At 40.4% G+C, this 17941-nt stretch overlaps 1 protein-coding gene and 1 pseudogene across 5 annotated transcripts in view; one reads left to right on the top strand and one right to left on the bottom strand.

The window, feature by feature from the left end:
• Positions 1 to 17941, top strand: part of INSIG2 (insulin induced gene 2) — a 114633-nt gene that overhangs the window by 15973 nt on the left and 80719 nt on the right. For 2 of the 5 annotated variants that reach the window (XM_036254407.1, XM_036254404.1), the window contains exons 4-6: positions 3282 to 3448; positions 3594 to 3693; positions 5010 to 5678. In XM_036254407.1, the coding sequence (XP_036110300.1) occupies positions 3282 to 3448; positions 3594 to 3693; positions 5010 to 5051 (309 nt within the window). In that variant the 3' untranslated portion in view covers positions 5052 to 5678. Of the gene's footprint in view, positions 1 to 3281; positions 3449 to 3593; positions 3694 to 5009; positions 5679 to 13730; positions 14086 to 17941 lie in introns of those variants that run through there. The other 3 variants (XM_036254406.1, XM_036254405.1, XM_036254408.1) reach the window with 3 other exon arrangements.
• On the bottom strand, positions 7597 to 8168 carry LOC118625422 (annotated as a pseudogene).

Genomic DNA, 17941 nt, shown 5'->3' with positions numbered 1-17941 from the left:
TAGCCTCCCTTTCCCTTCTACCTCAGAAAACAATGTCTATCCCCGGAACACAAGTTTTTGTTCTAATAAGGTTTTCATTCTATCATCCTCTCTACTTTCTTCTTCCCCACCCCCAACTTCCCTTTGTAGAAGAGGATCTGGGAAATGCTAGTTCAGTCTTCCCTTTTCTCAATATGGTGTAGGGAGTGGATGTGGTGGGAGCTGTGGCATTGGGAAAAGCAGGAAGTGTGACTTGGGTTGCCCCAACTTTTCTCTTATAACTGCATTGAGCTTAGGGCTGGCAGTTGGTTAGAGAGAGGGTGGGTCATGTGGCAAGTAGATTGCTGTGCCTTTTACAGAAAGTATCGAGGTGCTTTGGAGAAGCTTGGGAAGAAGGACCAAGGAAAGAATAGGGTCCTATGTCCTGAAAACACCTTTGCCTTTCTGTTCCCAGATGTACTGGCCCTTGGAGATCTGTGGATTTGGAAGGCCCTCAGTGGCTGTTATTATGTTGGTTTTCCATTTCTTTTTGTATTAAAGAATTTCCCAACATGTTTAGTTTTGGGAAAGTCTTTGATAGTTAGGATTTTATAGCAAGCAAATGTAGTGGTTATATTATTGGTGGAGCGGGGTGTCCACGGGTAGAAGTAGGGAATCCCTTTCTCCATTGGATGCTAGGGGTTGGGGTCTTATGATATCTTGAGAAAAATAATTTTCTAAGGTTCTCACGGGAGAATGAGTGATTTTTACTTTCGTGGAAGTACATTCCTTGGTTTCTAAAGTCCCATTCCCCTTAAACTGGTGTTGGAAGAGATGCAGATGGGGATTCAGCAGAGTTAAAAGCAAAGCCAGTGCCCAGAGTTTCTGCTCCATGGTGGAGTTAAGTCTGGCACAGCATCAGGCTTCTTCCAGTACATTAGTGCGTTGTATGGGGGCAGATGCAGGAAGCATGCCCCCTGTAGCAAGGGAGCCAGGAGCTCCGGCAGGCAAGAGGGAAAACCCCTTTGTTTAGGAATTTAAATTTCAAGTCTTCCAGCCCTTGCAGTGGCCACACCCATTCTGGCCAATGACCTGTTCCCAGGTGTGACTGACAGACAAGTACATTCCCTATTTCATTCAGACTTTACTGGGCATGCGTCTATTTAGCCTTTCCTCTGTTCCTTTCCAGTTATCAATTAGTAACTGGGTTAATTCCAATGGTATCAGTTAGAAGCGCTTAAAAAGATAGACTCATAGAATATTATATCTAGAAGAAAACTTAGAAATCACCTAGTTCCACTTTTTTTAAAAAATAAAGATAGTAAGACAAATGAAAGCTAGAGAGGTTAGGTACTTTGTTAAGTCATTCATATTGTAAGGCTGCGCCACAGATGAGACCAGAGATCCTGACTCCAATCTAGGGATGTTCATTCTCCTATGCGGGAGCTCCACAGGTGTGTAAATGCTCTCTGTGGACTAGACTTTTTTTTGTTTGTTTGTTTTTGTTTTTGTTTTTATCCTCACTCAAGGACATTTTTTGATATTTTGTTCAGATAGAGTGGGAGGGGGAGAGAGAAAGAGAAACATTAATGTGAAACATCGAGTGGTCGCCACCCACACGACCCAATCGGGGCCGGGGACAAACTGCAACCGAGGTACATGCCCTTAGTGGGAACCGAACTCGGGCCTCTCCAGACCGCAGGCCAATGCTCTAACCGCTGAGCCAAACTGGCCATAGATTAGACTTTTTTATTGCAGACATTTCTGCTATTTTTAAGTTGAGAAATGTCAATAGCCTTATTCTGGAATTTTAAAAAGTTTATATGTCTAATTTAATTCTTTGCTTTGGTCATTCTTTTCTTTCTCTCTCAATCAAATACTTAAATGTGGCAGTCTTAGCTGGACATCTTTTAAGCAAAACCCAAAATGTTTAAAAATTTACAGCATAGACTTAGATTAGTTTGACTTCATAAAATCCTACAGTATTGTTTTTAAGATTGATAATTTACCTGTTTACCCTAGAAGCCTCCTTATTCTGCTTTAGTTCTTAATGAAGTTAATTTAGTAGGCAAAGATAGATTAGAACCCAGTTAATGTCAAAGTTTACTCTTTACAAGAATGTTTTTGCATAGAGAAATCAGAGCTCACAAGCTTTCTTTGTGGAGTTTTACATATTTATTATGCCTGCTAAAAAATAAGAAAAGCTTTTCCAGAAAGCATATTCATAACCTATAGGTTTCTTGATAAATCAAGTCTCAACAGAGAATGACCTTGAAGGAGTGGCCCTTAACAGCTGAGAAGTAAGCACACTGGGTATTGAGGATACCAGCTGGTTGGGTAGGGGAGGGGGAGTGGTGGGAAACAGCAGGGTGTTAAAGGAAGTAGGAAGTGGTTTCAACCTTTTTTTTTTTTTTGAACTTCTGCTCTCTTCTCTGTAGTTGCAGCGTGGCCAGTTAGTTTGGTGAGCTGTGTAGTCTCCCCTGGGGAGCTGGAAATAGAGCCAAGATGTGGCCTTTGGGACATCGATAATGTCCTTTTAATGATAGTTGAAATTAATTTCTTTAGTGTAATCCCTAGCAAAGAAATGAGAAAATTGAATGTGTAAAGCTTCGTTTTGCTTAGAGATTTTGGAATAGAAAAGGGCTGTACATTTGTGAATAGATGATGGAAATAAAATATCATTTGTGCAAACTGTCCTATACCAGAATGTCTCAGGCACCAAAATAGCTTGGCAGGTTGCAAGATAATGTTCACTTCAAGGCTTTATCCTCAACAAATTAAAACTAGAGCAGTTGACATAATAGAAAGGGATACTGTGTCCTTGGTGCTCTTGTTTCTGAACTGCATTATTATAAAATGTGTCTGTCAGTAAATCATATAGAAAATGTGGACCCTGTTAAATAGCTGTCAGCTCTTCTATTTTCAAGTTTCTGTATGACTCTCAACCTGTTTGAGAAGTAATATTGGTTTTCTTTTTAGCAAAAATGTGTTTCTTTAGTAAAATTTGTGTTCTGAGGCTTCCCATTAACATTTTTAGCAGAGAAAGCAGTTCTCATATAGTGGATCTGATCTTATAATTGGGAATGTATATAAAGTGTTTTTTTTTTTAGGATCTATTAATGAAATATCATGCCCTCTGTGTGTCATTAGTAAGTATCAGAGACTATTTTAATCTCACCAATACATTGTATTAAAAGATTGAATGCACTGTAGAGTAAGTGATTAATTCCCTTTTTAACAGTAACATATCTTATTTTAGAAACATGAACAGGTGATTTTATTTGATTATAAGTTTTAAGATGATTCTTTAACACTGATCTCAGAAAGTGGACTTTGATAACAACATACAGTTGTCTCTCACCCTGGCTGCACTATCCATTGGACTGTGGTGGACTTTTGATAGATCTAGAACTGGTTTTGGTCTTGGAGTAGGAATTGCTTTCTTGGCAACCCTGGTCACTCAACTGCTAGTCTATAATGGTGTTTATCAGTAAGTATTCTTATTGGTGCTTATTTACTAAAGTAGATAAATGATAACTGAATTCAGATTTAGTTAGCCTGAAGAACAGCTTATTTCTATTGTAATTATTTTAATAAGTGTCATTGTACAGTTAAAATCATTTCTATTATTCTAGATATACATCTCCAGATTTTCTCTATGTTCGCTCTTGGTTACCATGTATATTTTTTGCTGGAGGCATAACAATGGGAAACATTGGTCGACAACTGGCAATGGTAAGCTGATGCTTATTTAATCACTTGTGTATTGAGATGTGAGACAATTTTTCTTCAAATGACAATCCTTCTTCAAGGAAAGGTGGTTTGTGATGATAGCATCCTTTGATTTCTCTCTTCAATTCCATTGAAATAAATCATTTTGAAGAATTTAATTACAAGTGTATTAAAAGTTGAATAGAACACTGGATAAAAAAGCTAAAATATGTTATGGACAGGGTGATATGCTTTATCCTCCCTCCTTTTAGTAAACTAATTTATAGGTTTCTGCTCCTCAAAAAGGAACAATATTAACAGTGAAAAGAGGCTTTATTAATAATGACATTGCGCCCTGGCCGATTTGGCTCAGCGGTTAGAGCGTAGGCCTGTGGTCCAGAGAGACCCGGGTTTGGTTCCTGCTGAGGGCGTGTACCTCGGTTGCAGTTAGTCCCCAGCCCTGGTTGGTTGTGCGGGTGGCAACCACTCGATGTGTCCCTTTCACATTGATGTTTCTCTCTCTCTCTCTCTCTCTCTCTCTTCCTCTCTCTCCCTCCCACTCTGTCTGAACAAAAAATGGAGAAAAAAAAATAATGACATTGCTACAATAGATATAAATTAGAACTATCTCCAGCAAACCAAGATGTTTGATCATTTTAGCTGAGAAGGAAAGGACATTGTTGATGACCCCAGTCGAGGAGTGACATTCAGAGACCACACCAATCTCATGAGCAAGTGTTGTCACTTTTGCCATTTTAATCAGTAGGAGAATTGAGTGGTTTATGTTGCTGTCCATCTGATAATCTAACTACCCAATTATTCTAAGGACATTGGTTTCCTTTATTTTTAATTGTAGGTGTACATTTCTAGTGTTGTATTTTTAAAATATTTTGACTAGAAGCTTTTGCTAATGTAATAGATTTTTTTTCTTCAAATTATAAAGTGATTTGAAAAAATATTATCTGAATTCACTATATCAGTCCTGTCCTTAAGTTCATGACTTTTCCTTTGCTGATTCACGTTACTGAGCACTCAAAGAAACCTACTTTGCTTTTGGTCATATTCTAGGACTGATCTGAATCATATACTGTCTTTATTTGCTTATAATAAGGAAACCTCATCTTTCTTCTGCTTTGGCTGTGCCTCTTTCACTTCTAGAATGCGAATTTTTTCCCTACCACATTTGTCATTTAATCCTAATAGTTGCATAACTCTGAGATTCTTTGAGGAATAAAGTGGGTATAGAATAATAAAGTATTAATTTTTTGAACATTTTAATTTACATTGCTATTCAAAATAAACCTGTATCTGTTAACCTTTTAACCTTTTCAATTTTTCAGTATGAATGTAAAGTTATCGCAGAAAAATCTCATCAGGAATGAAGAAGGCAAAAATATATTTTTTGTACAGAAAAACAAGATGAAAAGGGCATGTAAATGATAAATATACCAATGAAACTATGGACTATAAAATTGCCAGGATGCAGTTTTTACCTTGATTGTTATATATATAGATATATATATATCTATCTAGATATATATATACACATATACACACACACATTACTGCAATCTGTGATTGCTCCATCTGTAAATCAGCTACAAATCTTTATGTATTTGATTTAAATAACTGTAAAATATATGTGCACTACATTAAAAGTGTTGATTAATAGATGAAAATTTTAAATTAATTTTTTAAACATACCATATATTGTATCACAATGTTAATGTGCCAAAATATTTTGTTACTGTCATGCAGAATATAGGAATGCTTTGAACAACTTATAAACTTACTGTAATAAAATAAGAGGAAAGCCAAAAAGAAGCAAATGGAAAGCTGGTATGTTCTCTTTCGCTTACTGTTGTGCCCGTTTATTTTTCTAATCACAGCAGTATGAGCTATGGGTGCCCTAGTGTGTAGTTACTTTCTCTAGGGTGGGCAAAAGTAGGTTTACAGTTGTTTGTATGGAAAATAATACAATAATTAATAAATAATAATACAAGAGTAAACTGTTTTTCATACTCATGACTGTAAACCTACTTTTGCCCCACCCTGTATTTTAATCTTGTTTCAGAGAACTTTGGATGTTTTACTATATGATGAAAATGAACTTCCATAGAACATTTTTCAAATCTGCATTACTGGAGAGAGTCCAAAGAGTAATCTTCTGTTTTGACAGAATTTATTGGAGGTAAAAGTGATAAGCAGGAATGGCTATAAGCATTAAATTGTTTTTAGTCTAAACCTAGAAGAGTATATATAATTAAAAGTAAGGACCATTGGGGAATTTATCTAGATTAAATATATGTTTTAGAAATACAAAATGACCTTCTGCAGTGCCACAAAGTGTTAAGTAATATTAACTGTCATTTGCAATATAGAATCCTGCTGCTTTTGCACATGGAACACCTAAAAAACCCCGAACAGATCTAAATGAAGTTTCTAATTCTATTGGGTTCTGTATTACGGTTCCATTATATTGGGTTGTATAAATTAGTTGGGCTGGGTCACGTGACTGCTTGTCAGAGGAATGCCATCTGGAGACTGGATGGGTACATAATGTCTTATATATTCATATGCCCCTTAATGAATAGTTGAAACCTGGTTAAGAATGTATCGAGATGGCATATTATGCATGTTAAGAGATCTTGGTAACAATTCTGTGCATATCTTTTCAACAACTACAGTCATTTAAATATGGCTTGAATGTATTTTTAGTTAACTGTCCCCTCAATTTTTAGTTTTGAAATTGATGGCAATTTTCTGATACACAGGGGTGAATGAAATCTGCTTACTCGGGGGGGATGTATGGTTTGTGTGTGCATATGTGCTGAACTGAGTGAGAGTGTGTATGTGTATGAATGTGCATGTGCCCATGCTCTCTTAACATGTTAACTAGATATTTTTTTAAAATTTTTGGTTTTAAAACCATTGCTGTCAGACTGAGATCTTGTATGCCAAACTTTAATGTGCTTTTTACATTTTAAGGCTGAAAATATTAAAATCCTAAGAGGATTTCATATTGAATATATAAACACAATCTTAACTATAGTGGTGGTAAACATACTACTCTAATTTATTATTCTATCTTCCAGATAATGTTATTCATTTAGAACAAATAAGGTATATTTTTAGAATCAACTTTGTAAGCACTATAAATCTTTAATAAGTTATAAGGTCTATGATGTGTTTACTTTGAAAATTGCTGTTAAAAGCAAGATGTATTAAATATATAATTATATTCTTGGTTTAGAGTCTTTTTTTTCTTCCTAATGTTAAGTAATAGAATATAGTATGGAGGATTAATTTAATAAAATTAAGATGTATGGTTGAATTTACTAAGATATGATGAAAAGAAATCAAGTTTAATATTACAGGGATTGAAGATGTCATTTTGGGGTTCTTACATTGTTTTCAGAACATCTAGAAAACATGAAAAAATATGGCAAAAATAAAATTGTTTTGCTATTTTGACAAGTATATAAATATATTACATCTTTTTTACAAGGAAAGTAAGCAGTAAACATCTTTTAACATTGCTATATTTGCAGTGCTTTCTTTTTTCCCGTTATCAACATTTTATTTAGCTTAGTATATGGTAGAATATAAATACATAACAATATGACCTTTCTTATCATGGATAGTCTTTTGTATAACTAAAATTGGATGCCAACATTTTATATTACAAAAGAAAAGTATATCTGTAAATTATCAGAAAAAGAACAAGGATATAGGAAAGTAATACTTTTTATATAAATTATAGAGGAGAGTTACAATGAAAATACATCACTTTTCTTTCTAACTCACCTTTACAAAATAAAGTCAACCTCTCTTATGCTGTAACCTGCTAAGAGGGCATAAACTCTGTGGCCCTTTCAAAAGATAGTGGTCAAAGACAAAATGTTATCTTGATGTCATAGCTTGTTCTTAGTTCTTAACTAGAGCTGAGCTTTCTTTCATAGTCTTCTTTAAGTGGCAGTAGTTGGGCAAGATTTTCATCAGGAAATCCAGCTGTATTGTCTGGGGCTGTGGTCACTCAGTCTGCACCCGACAAAGGCAGTCTATACCATATATCACTATATTCTCAGGGATGACTTCAAATGTATTTAGGTTGCAACAAGTTCCAATGATGCAGCCACTTGTCATTATTACATGTCTTCCTATGTTTGCTTTTGATTCAGTAACATTATTATCTCCCATTTTCATAGCTTGGGAATAATAGCCAACTTCACACACATTATTAGTGCCAGTGATCACAGGTTTGGATTCAGGATCTTCAGTGTCAGGAGTGATATTATCAGAGTGAGCATTTATGATCAGCACCTGTTCTTCTACTAGGTTACCATCACCAAACACTATGGGTCTGACCTCTGCAATGATTCATGCTTTAAGGTGGATCACTTTTTAGGTCCTATAGTTACATGGCCCTTGATTTCATGTTCTACACACACAACTGCTCCAGGAACAATCTTCACACTCATTTCAGTCCTCTCCGCCATGGTTTGGCCTGGGTCTCCAGTTGGCCTGAGATCAACACAAGTACCTGGGTAAGGCAAAGATTTGTACTGCAATGCTTTCTTGCTTTTGTTATTTAAAGTTATAGAAATTGAGGAGTTGAAAACTGAGACTAAATTCTACAAAAACACAATAAATTAAAATTAGCCAGAGCCCTGCTAATAATTTTGTTATAAAATTGATTTGTTTGCACTGAACTACGTTACCATCTTTTAAAAAAAAGAATTTTTTTTTCTTTATTGATTTTAGACAGAGAGGAGTAGAGAGGGAGATAGAGATAGAAACATTGAGAGGGAGAACATCAGTTGGCCGCCTTTTGCATTGCCCCCCACTGGGGATTGGGCCCACAACCCGGGCATGTGCCCTGACCAGGAATGGAACCAGTGAACCCTTGGTGCATTGGCAGTGGGGAGTGGGGGGTGGGGGCCATGCTTAACCACTAAGCCACACTGGCTGGGCTATGTTACCATCTTTAAGGTCATTGTAACCTCTGAATGGTGCATGCATTTCACACAACTTGCATTTTCTAGGTAGAACCCAGACTTGGTCAACATAATTAAATACCTCTCTGGTTTCACTAAAGAAAGTATATTCTTTGCAAGGTAATTCTTTCAGTAATGGTCTTTGAACAGTAGAATCTTACCTTTGTGTGCCTTAAAAGGTCTGTTTCATTCTTAAAGATCAATTTAGCACACCATGGAATTCTAGGTTCACATTTTCCTCTCTACTCCCATCACTTTCTCCCATCACTTTGAAGACTTTTAGCTCATTTTCTTCTGTCATCTAATGTAGACGACAAGTCTGCTACTGGTGTAATTTCTTTGTAGGCAATCTATATGTTCTCTCCAGGAACTTTTACATGATCTGTCCTGCCCTCCCCTGCCCTGCCCATCATTAATCCTCACCTGAGGATATTTTTCCATTGATTTTTTAGAGTGGAAGGAAGGGAGGGAGGGAGGAAGGGAGAGAGAGAGAAACACTGATATGAAAGAGACACATTAATTAGTTACCTCCTGCATGATCCTAACAGGTGTCTGGGATGGAATCTGCAACCCAGGTATGTTCCCTTGGCTGGGAATCGAACCCTTGACCCTCCAGTCCACAGGCTGATGTTCTAACTGCTGAACCAAACTGGCCAGGGCTACATGATTTTCTTTTTATCCTCAAGGTTATTCAGATTCATTTTGACTTGTGACATTGTAAATTTGTTTTTATTTTTCTTTCTTGGTGTTTGGTATGCACTTTTTTTTTTTAATTTTTTTTTTTAATCCTCACCCGAGGACATTTTTCCATTTTTTGTTCAGATAGAGTGGGAAGAAGAGAGAGAGAGAAACGTGAAAGGGACACATCTAGTGGTTGCCACCCGCACGACTCAACCAGGGCTGGGGACAAACTGCAACCGAGTTACATGCCCTTAGCGGGAACCGAACCCGGGTCTCTCTGGACCGCAGGCTAATGCTCTAACCGCTGAGCCAAACCGGCCAGGGCTGGTATGCACTTTCAGTTTGTGGGCTGTTGTCTTCAATTTTGGATGGTTCTTAAGTCTGGTTGCATATTGGAATCACATGGGAACCTATAAAAATAGTCTGATGTCTGTCTCCAATCCCCAGACATTCAGATATAATTGGTCCTGGAGTGTGCCCTAAGCATTAGGATTTTCAAAAGTTCCCCAGGCGGTTCTAATGTGCAGCCCAGGTTGCCAATCACTGGTGTAGATACATGTAAGATAAGGTGGAGGGTGAAGGAGATGAGATGCGTAGTGACTGGAAATGAAGAGTGAGGGACATACTGAGTTAACTGGTGGATACAATCATCTGAATGTGGTGACTTGAGTGTGTATATTAAGGAAGAAGTATCAAAGGTAACTTAGTTTTTCTTTCTTAAGAAAGTAGGTGGATGGTATGTCCATAAGCCAAAAGAAGTATGCAGAGAAGTAGGTGACTGGCTACAGTTAATGAGTTGGGTGTATGTTGAGGTTGAGATAAGTAGGGGACATCTGGTAAAGATGAGTCATAAGGAATTGGATATTGGAGTCCAGGTTAGTGGATATAAGTGAGGGAGCCATTAGCATGTGGCAGTGATAAGTGGAGCTGTGGGAGTGGATGAGATCACCAAGGGAGCGTGTTACAGTGAGGAGAGCTGAGGCCTACTGGCGTGTTGGCAGAGGACCTGGTGAAGGAAATCAAGGAGGTGTGGTCAGAAGTTGGAAGGAAAACAGAAGAGTGCTATGGATGAAGCAAAACCTACCTGGTAATATGAAGCACAGTTGGAAGGAATAATTAACCTTAGGAAGGAGGAGATATCTGATGTCTTATGTTGGAAAATGCTTTTTCTAGCCCATTAAATTTTAACGTTTAAAATATTTCGTCATATACAAATGGCTAACAAAACATATTTAAGAGAAGCCCGGTGATATACTAAGTCATTTGTTGCGAGTGACAGAAACTGGGGGCAGATTGAGATTTTGACAGCATGGTGGAGATTTGGACATCTGTGAAGAGTGGGCACAGGAAATGACTAGAGATGAAGAAAGAATTGTCAGATGGTTTTGAGGCCATCCAGGACCCAGGTGAAACTAGAGAACAGATCAGTTTGGAGCCGATTGCATGGTTGTGCCCATCTAAGTGGGCTCAGTAGCCCAGGAATTTAGGCCAGTTGTGACGAAGTAGATTGATTCCAGTTGCGGATTCATTGGTAGATGAATGAGGTTATGTGAACAATTAATGGAGCGTCCAATGAAAGATCAAGAGATTTGTCATGGAATCCAGGCAAGCTGGGAAGGAAGGTGAATTAGCAGAGCTGACCTGACAGCAGGAAAGAATAAGGTGAGGTAAAAGGCTGGCAACTCTTAAGGAGGGAAACCCTCTTTAGTAGGAAGGGTTATAGGTTTGGAGCTCATAGTCAGAGAGGAATTTGGTGCATCATTTCCAGATCTTGAGGTCCAGGGTGTGATCTTGATAACTGTTTACATCGTTCACTGAGGTGGGTGGACATGAACAGCTGTGGAGTAGAGATTCAAGGCCTGGGTGACTACTTGATACCAGTATCAGTGTTTCTTGGAATGATTCAGAGGACAGGTGGAAAGGAAGGGCTCATCTGTAGTCTTATGACCATTTAAGTGCAGTACTTATCCAGATGCTTCAATTGTCCAGGCAGACCTTGGAGATAGTGTGGGTTCGGTCCCCAACCACCATAGTAAAGTCAGTATCATAAAGCGAGTCTCGTGAATATTTTGGTTTCTCAGTGCATATAAAAATCATGTTTATATTATACTGTAGTCTATTAAGTGTGCAATAGCATTATGTATAAAAAATGGACATGCCTTAATTAAAAAATACTTCATTGCTAAAAAAATGCTAGTCATCATCTGAGTCTTCAGCAAGTCACAGTCTTTTTGCTGGTGGAGGGTCCTGTGTTGATGAAAATGCAGTATCTGCGAAGCTTAATAAACTGAAGCACAATAGAACGAGGTATGCCGGTGTTGGGGTTTTAGACTCTCTTTCCACCTCCTTTTATTTATTTATTTTTAGTCTTCTTCCATTGTGCTAGGTGTTCTGAAATTTTACCACAGAAAGAGTAGGAGTGCGTCTTTTTCTATTAATCATATTTAGTCAGACATCATCTCTTTAATTCTGGGCAACTTTTTTCTGTCTTTGCCCTTATTCCTCTGTTCACCTTCTCTATTCTTTGTTTCTAAAATGTCTTTATTCAAGAGATTGTTGACCTTTTGTTTCTGTTTTCTATGTATCCCTTAAGTGTGCTCTGTTGTGAGACATTCTGGAGGAATTACTTAAGTGGGTCTTCTGGCTCCATGAGTTGCTCTTCGACTGTATCCCTTCAGTGTTCAGACCATCAGCTGAATTTTTAATTTCAGTGATCACAGTTTTAATTTCCAAGATCTCTCTTGTGTGTGTGTGTGTGTGTGTGTGTGTAAAAGTGTGTTGTCATTCTTGTATTTTCTGAGGATATTAATTCTTCTTCTTCTTCTTCCAAAGTTCTAAACCCTTTCACAGAACCCTTGTAGGAAAGGGCCCTGTCTCTGTATGGGAGGGCACCCTGCTTTGCCTTGGGCACACTGCCGTGCCTCTCCGACCTTAGTGCTCACATGCACGCTCCCCTCTGTGGGCAGAAACTGTGTGTCTCTGCCCAGTCCAAGGTGGGTCGGTAGAAATTCGGAGGGTTGGCCAGATAGCTACTTCTGCAAAGAGCTTGCTCAAACCTGTCAGATCATTTGTCCTTGACATTTCCAGCTCCAGGCATCAACCACCTCTGAGCTTTGAATATCCCTTGTTTCATTTTAGCAAGTCTTGTGAGTGTTTTGGGCTGTAGTTTCTCTCCACCTACCTGCTTTCAATGTTGCTCTCAGGGATTTCTTATAGTGTCTAGTCTATGGAGGATTCTTATCCTTATTTGGCAGAATATTTGTGGATTTCTTCTTTTTAGAAATCTATTTTCTCATTATTTCTATGGATTTGAAATGGGGGGGGCAAAACTTGCATAGTCTGCTCCCCTTATTCAGCTTTCCCCACCACCATTTACACCACATACTCATTCTCTCTGCATGGTCATTTGTCTTTATATTTCAAACACTCAACTTAATTGAGAGCTGAGATAAATAGGTTACGTCAGTGGTCTCTTGGTTTCAATAAAAATTGGGGCATAGTGATTTTTCCCCCTTGAAATACATTTGGTTTATTGAGTTTATTGTGCAGGAAGTGTAAGTATACCAGTCTCTGTTCCTTTATGCCTCCCTCCTGTTTTATCACTGATGAAATCTATAAAATCAGTCATCTTTCTTGGTGATTTACAAGACAGACTTTCCAGGGTATGTCACCTGTTCTGAAGACAATATTGTTAAGTATCAGATTTGGCAGATCAGATAGATAATGATGTGCCTGCGAAAGACTGGGCTATTGATGAGCCCACTGTCAAAACTGATTGCCATATATGGGCAATTTTTCCCTTTCACCATTTCTCTGGTTACGGTCTCGGTGAGGATTTTCATGAACAAGGGGCAGTTTTGATTCCAAACTGAAACTGTGTGCTGGTGCAGCTGTGTCTGCTTCTGCCCTCCCATTCCAGGCTTTGCAACTGCTGATGGTGCTGGGGCCTCCCCCAAGGTGGGCTTTGAAATTAATGAGCACGTGGAAAAGGTGTTGCCTTTTAAGAACAATCCTGTTTTATTACTGTTCTGAAGACAATTCTCCCAGCACTGCTGTGTTTGCACAAGATCATTCCATTTGCGAGATTTGTCTCTTCTAGAAACAGTTTTTGAGGAAACTTGTACAAAATGTGATCGTGGACCGAGTCATTGTGATGAGCAATTGAGTAGACAAAGGAAAGAAAGAACTCAAGGGCTGAATCTATTTCTTTTAGAAGAAAAGTTTCTAAAATACATTCCCTGGGAATCTCCGCCATTGAAGGAAACTCATTTCTATTCCCTTTATAGTCATCACCCGTCACTCCTAGGTCTGGGAATGTCTGCTCCGCCAAAGTGTAACGGTGGCAGTTCTGTTTTGAAACAGTTCTTTCTGTTTTTACAAAAGCTTGGGACTTTCCAGCAGGCGTTCTAGAAAGACAGAGTGCTCCCCGCCGCGCTGGGGTCAGCTGACGGCCCGCTCTGCACGCTCGGCCCGGGAAGCCTGCAGACTGACGTGGAAGATGAAGTTGGAAGATGTGTGTGAAGACAAATCTTTGTGGACTTTTCTATGCCTCAGACCTCGTAGGTGTCAGTATGCCTGTACTAAGGGAAAGCCTGTCAGTATATGATGAAGCAGCGCCTTCCAAGATATATATAAAATTTATAGCAAAGTTGAGTTAGGTTCAGCTTTTTATTGCAGAAAAAATAAACTAGTGATTCGTAAAAGTTTGTTAGGATTAGTTATGGTCCTATGATCCCAACTAACTGCAAGGGGACAGGGATGTGAGCCCTCCCCTGAGGGACAGGAGGACCGTGTTGGGGTCGCGGGGAATGTCCTCAGGGGGAGTGGCGACGATCATTCTTTCCCACTAGAACATTTTTCTTCCTGAGTGATTCATGGTGAACACAACTATAAGAAAATGTAGTTTTTTGGTGGTAAAATTAAAATTAGTCTAAAATACATAAAAATATAAGCTCTATTCCAGTCCTGGGGTGTAGGAAAGAAGGGGTTCCCTTTTGTCCTTTTTTATCATCTGAAGAAGTGAGGGTCAGGAATGACCCCGGCAGCTCCTCTGTGCCTCCTGCGACCATCCTCGCCAAGCCCCGCAGGTATGGCCCGTTTACAGCCGCCAGTGTCCGCGTTGTCCTGAATGGCAGGACAGGGTTTCAAACCCTGGTTTGACCCAGGACTCTCCTTGTCACCACTGTACTGTCTCCGCCAGTTCCTGCAGGTGGTCTCCGGTGTGCATTTCCAAAGCGGACGCTGACAGGAGCGACCGGGCACGGGGGGCACTGCTGACATGGACCGCCCACATCGCCGACAGCGCCCACAGTTCGCACTCTGCATGCAGCGGGCTGCTCAGAGAGGCAGTGCCAGCACCCTCCACGCGCCAGCGACCTCAGCCCGCAGTGAAGGCCGGCACTTGGCCCACGCCTCAGCAGCGTGTCCCGAGAGCCTCCACAGGACAGTCCCCCGTGGAAACCGGACAGAACAGAAGGAGATACATTTTTGAAATAAGTTCAGTGTGAGAGAAGTCTGTGTGAATCACGTGCTGGGTAGTGTGGTTTTGGATCTGCCCCAGAAGACGTAAGGACTGGCCGTGTGGCCGGGTGTGTAGAAGCAGCATCTGTAGGGGTAAGAACAAGATGTTGACACATAGTCAGGAGAGGCCTCGGAAGGGTTGGGCACAGGTGCCCCCTGGGTTTGAAGGGGGGTGTCGCCTCCACTTGAGGAGGTGAGGGCATTTCTCCCTGGCGTGGGATGCACAGGAAGACCACGCAGATGCACAGGTGAATGTCCTCTGCAGAATCCACGGCCACTCTGAAGCAGAGGAGATTGCAGGGGAGGAGTGGGAGGTAGGACTCGCAACAGATTTACTTCTCTCTGGGGATTTAACTGGCTCCTGTCAAGCCTAGAGGTAGGTGTGCTGCTTAGGCAGGTGCAGAGCAGCCTGCGAGGTTGCCTGAGGAAGCCTGCAAGTTGGGGCTGCTGCATCACCACAGATGATAGCATTCCCATTATAACGGCCTATCAGACTTGCTGAAAAGGACACTGCGCTGAGCGTGATGCGATCCTGAAGTCCAGCAGAGTCCAGAGCCCTGGAACCCCACGGCTCCAGGCTTGAACGCGGCATGACTTATTACAGACGGGCCCTGGGAAAGTCTCCCATGCTTTCTAAACTTCAAGTTTTCGACCATAAAATTGAGATACACTGCCACCTTTCTTTAAGGGCTGTTAAATTAAATGCAATAATAAGTAAATGGACATCAATGAAATAGCAGTTCCTTTCTTTTTCCTGTTTCTTCACTTCGGGGTGTGGGTATGAGCCAGCACTTGGGCATTTCCTCTGCATTGGGGTGCTTCCCTGACGCTCCTGTCCAAATGAAAGGGGGCACAACACGTGGCTCCACTGTCCCCTCCGCCCGCCTGCAGCTTCTCTCTTCCAGCTGCTTACCAGGGAGCAGGTTCCGACGTAGGGCAGAGAGCTGGCTGGTTGTTGTTATGTTGAATTGATGGTTGGGTTGGAGGTGTGGCCAGGTGGAGCAGGTGTGCTTTCCTGGTAGGGAAAGGCAAGGTGCCACCGGATGGCATGAGGACACCAGAGGGAAGGAAGGAGGTGGGAACTAGGAGAGAGGTTTTGTCAGCATCTTCATTTTGTCTAGGGATGATGGCTCTGTCTCATCCGTTATAGTGTCACCACTGTGAGGTGCAGTTTCCTGAAGAAGAGTTACATCTTAATTAGCCATTAAGGTACCTGATTTCTAATGCATCAGTCCTTTTCTCGAGGCCTCAGTGGTTCGGATTCTTTTTGCCCATGTCCGCCACTTGCCTGCTCCTTTCATATGTATCAGAAGGAAGCCACCAAGCAGCCTGTAAATCCTATTACCAGACCTCAGGATAGTAATTGTCAAGTTCTCCCCCACGGTTACACAAGTGCTGAAAAAGTGCTTCTCTTTCAACAGTGCCTTGTCAAAACGCCAGGCACGGTTTGTTTTTGACATTTGCTGCTACTGTTAAATAATAGTCTTGCTTCTGTCATAGCTAATGTTGACTTGAAGGCATTTGGAGGGCATTTCTCAACTCCAGCCTTAACAGGGAGACCTGGGTCTTGACAGATATTTTTCTTGCTTGCCCAAGGCAGCTGAATGTAAGGGTTGCGACCTTTGCTTTTCTAAGCTTGACAAAATTTTCAAATGGGCACATACCACTTAAAACTTTAGATCTAAGTGTGCACATTTGTGTGCAGTCACACACACACACACACACACACACACACACACGCTGGAACTCTGGAAGTTTTGCCATCCTAGGGATGATATTTGTATTGAATAGTATCCCATTTTAAGACCCTTTAAATCCAGCTGTTCTGCCCTGGTAAATCTTTGTTACAATGTCATACTTAATTACAGATCTCTTACAAAACCAATAAGCAGTTTTATTGTTTCTGTATTTGCAGTGGAGCGAACCCCTGAGCCCTGCCCAGCCAGCCGTGTGCACTGCGTGCCAGCTGCCAGGGAGAACCTGGGCTCGCCACACGCAGCACCTTTTTCTGCTGCTGTGTCCATTGGAAACTTGATTATGCACCTTCTTTTTTCTACTTTTCTGTGAAGGCATCTTTTGAAATTTTCCTCCAGTGCCTTACCAACGAACATGTAGACACCTCTTTTTTTTTATTTTTTTATCCTCACCGAGGACATTTTTCAATATTTTGTTCAGATAGAGTGAAAGGGAGAGAGAGAAACATAGATGTGAAAGGGACACATCAAGTGGTTGCCACCTACATGACCCAACCAGGGCCGGGGACAAACTGCAACCGAGGTACATACCCTTAGCGGGAACCGAACCCAGGTCTCTCTGGACCGCAGGCCGGCGCTCTAACTGCTGAGCCAAACCGGCCAGGGCTAGACACCTCTTTCTAATGGGATCATCATTTCTGAAATGTTTGCCATTTATGAGTTAATGAAGGAATAAAAAAAAAAATGGGCAGAGTGAGAACTGGATAGGAATTCTGTGGAACTGCATAGGAGTTGGCATCATTTGTATGTAAAGAGGCCAAGAAATGTGCAGTTGGTTTCAAAATAAGTAGCAAAGGAATAGTTAAGTAGACAACTCTTCTGTTTTGCAGTTTCAGAAAAATAGAAGTATGCCAGTCATTAGGATTTCCAATAACTAAGGCAACTTGGGCTTGGTGCTTTCTACATGGAGCAGTAGATTGTAAACCTAATGGATAAACCATACCCTGCAATACACTTTCTTTAACTACACCTATGTCACAAAATTCATCTTTAAAATTTGAGAAGGAATTTTTAGAGATTTCCAAAATTACAAAAGCTGAGCGTATGTATCTCTGTCTCTCTCTCTTTCTCTTGTGGCTGACATTTGTTTGGGAGACTGATTTTAATTTGCAGCAGTTTTTCTTCTGAGAAGAACATGGATTTATTTGGAATGAGATTATAATTATCCTATTCCGATTCATATATATCACATAGTCACTAAATGAATTATAAGATTCACAGAGAAGACTGGTAGAGCTGGAAGGGACCCTAAATTCACCTAGGGCCACCCAGTCTTGTCATTTTACAAATGCAAACGCAAAACTCACACTGGTTAAGTGC

This window comes from Molossus molossus, unplaced genomic scaffold, assembly GCF_014108415.1.
Source record: "Molossus molossus isolate mMolMol1 unplaced genomic scaffold, mMolMol1.p scaffold_m16_p_11, whole genome shotgun sequence".
Lineage (NCBI taxonomy): Eukaryota > Metazoa > Chordata > Mammalia > Chiroptera > Molossidae > Molossus > Molossus molossus.
Note: the sequence above shows the minus strand (reverse complement) of the source record. Positions and strands in the feature narration are given on the sequence as shown.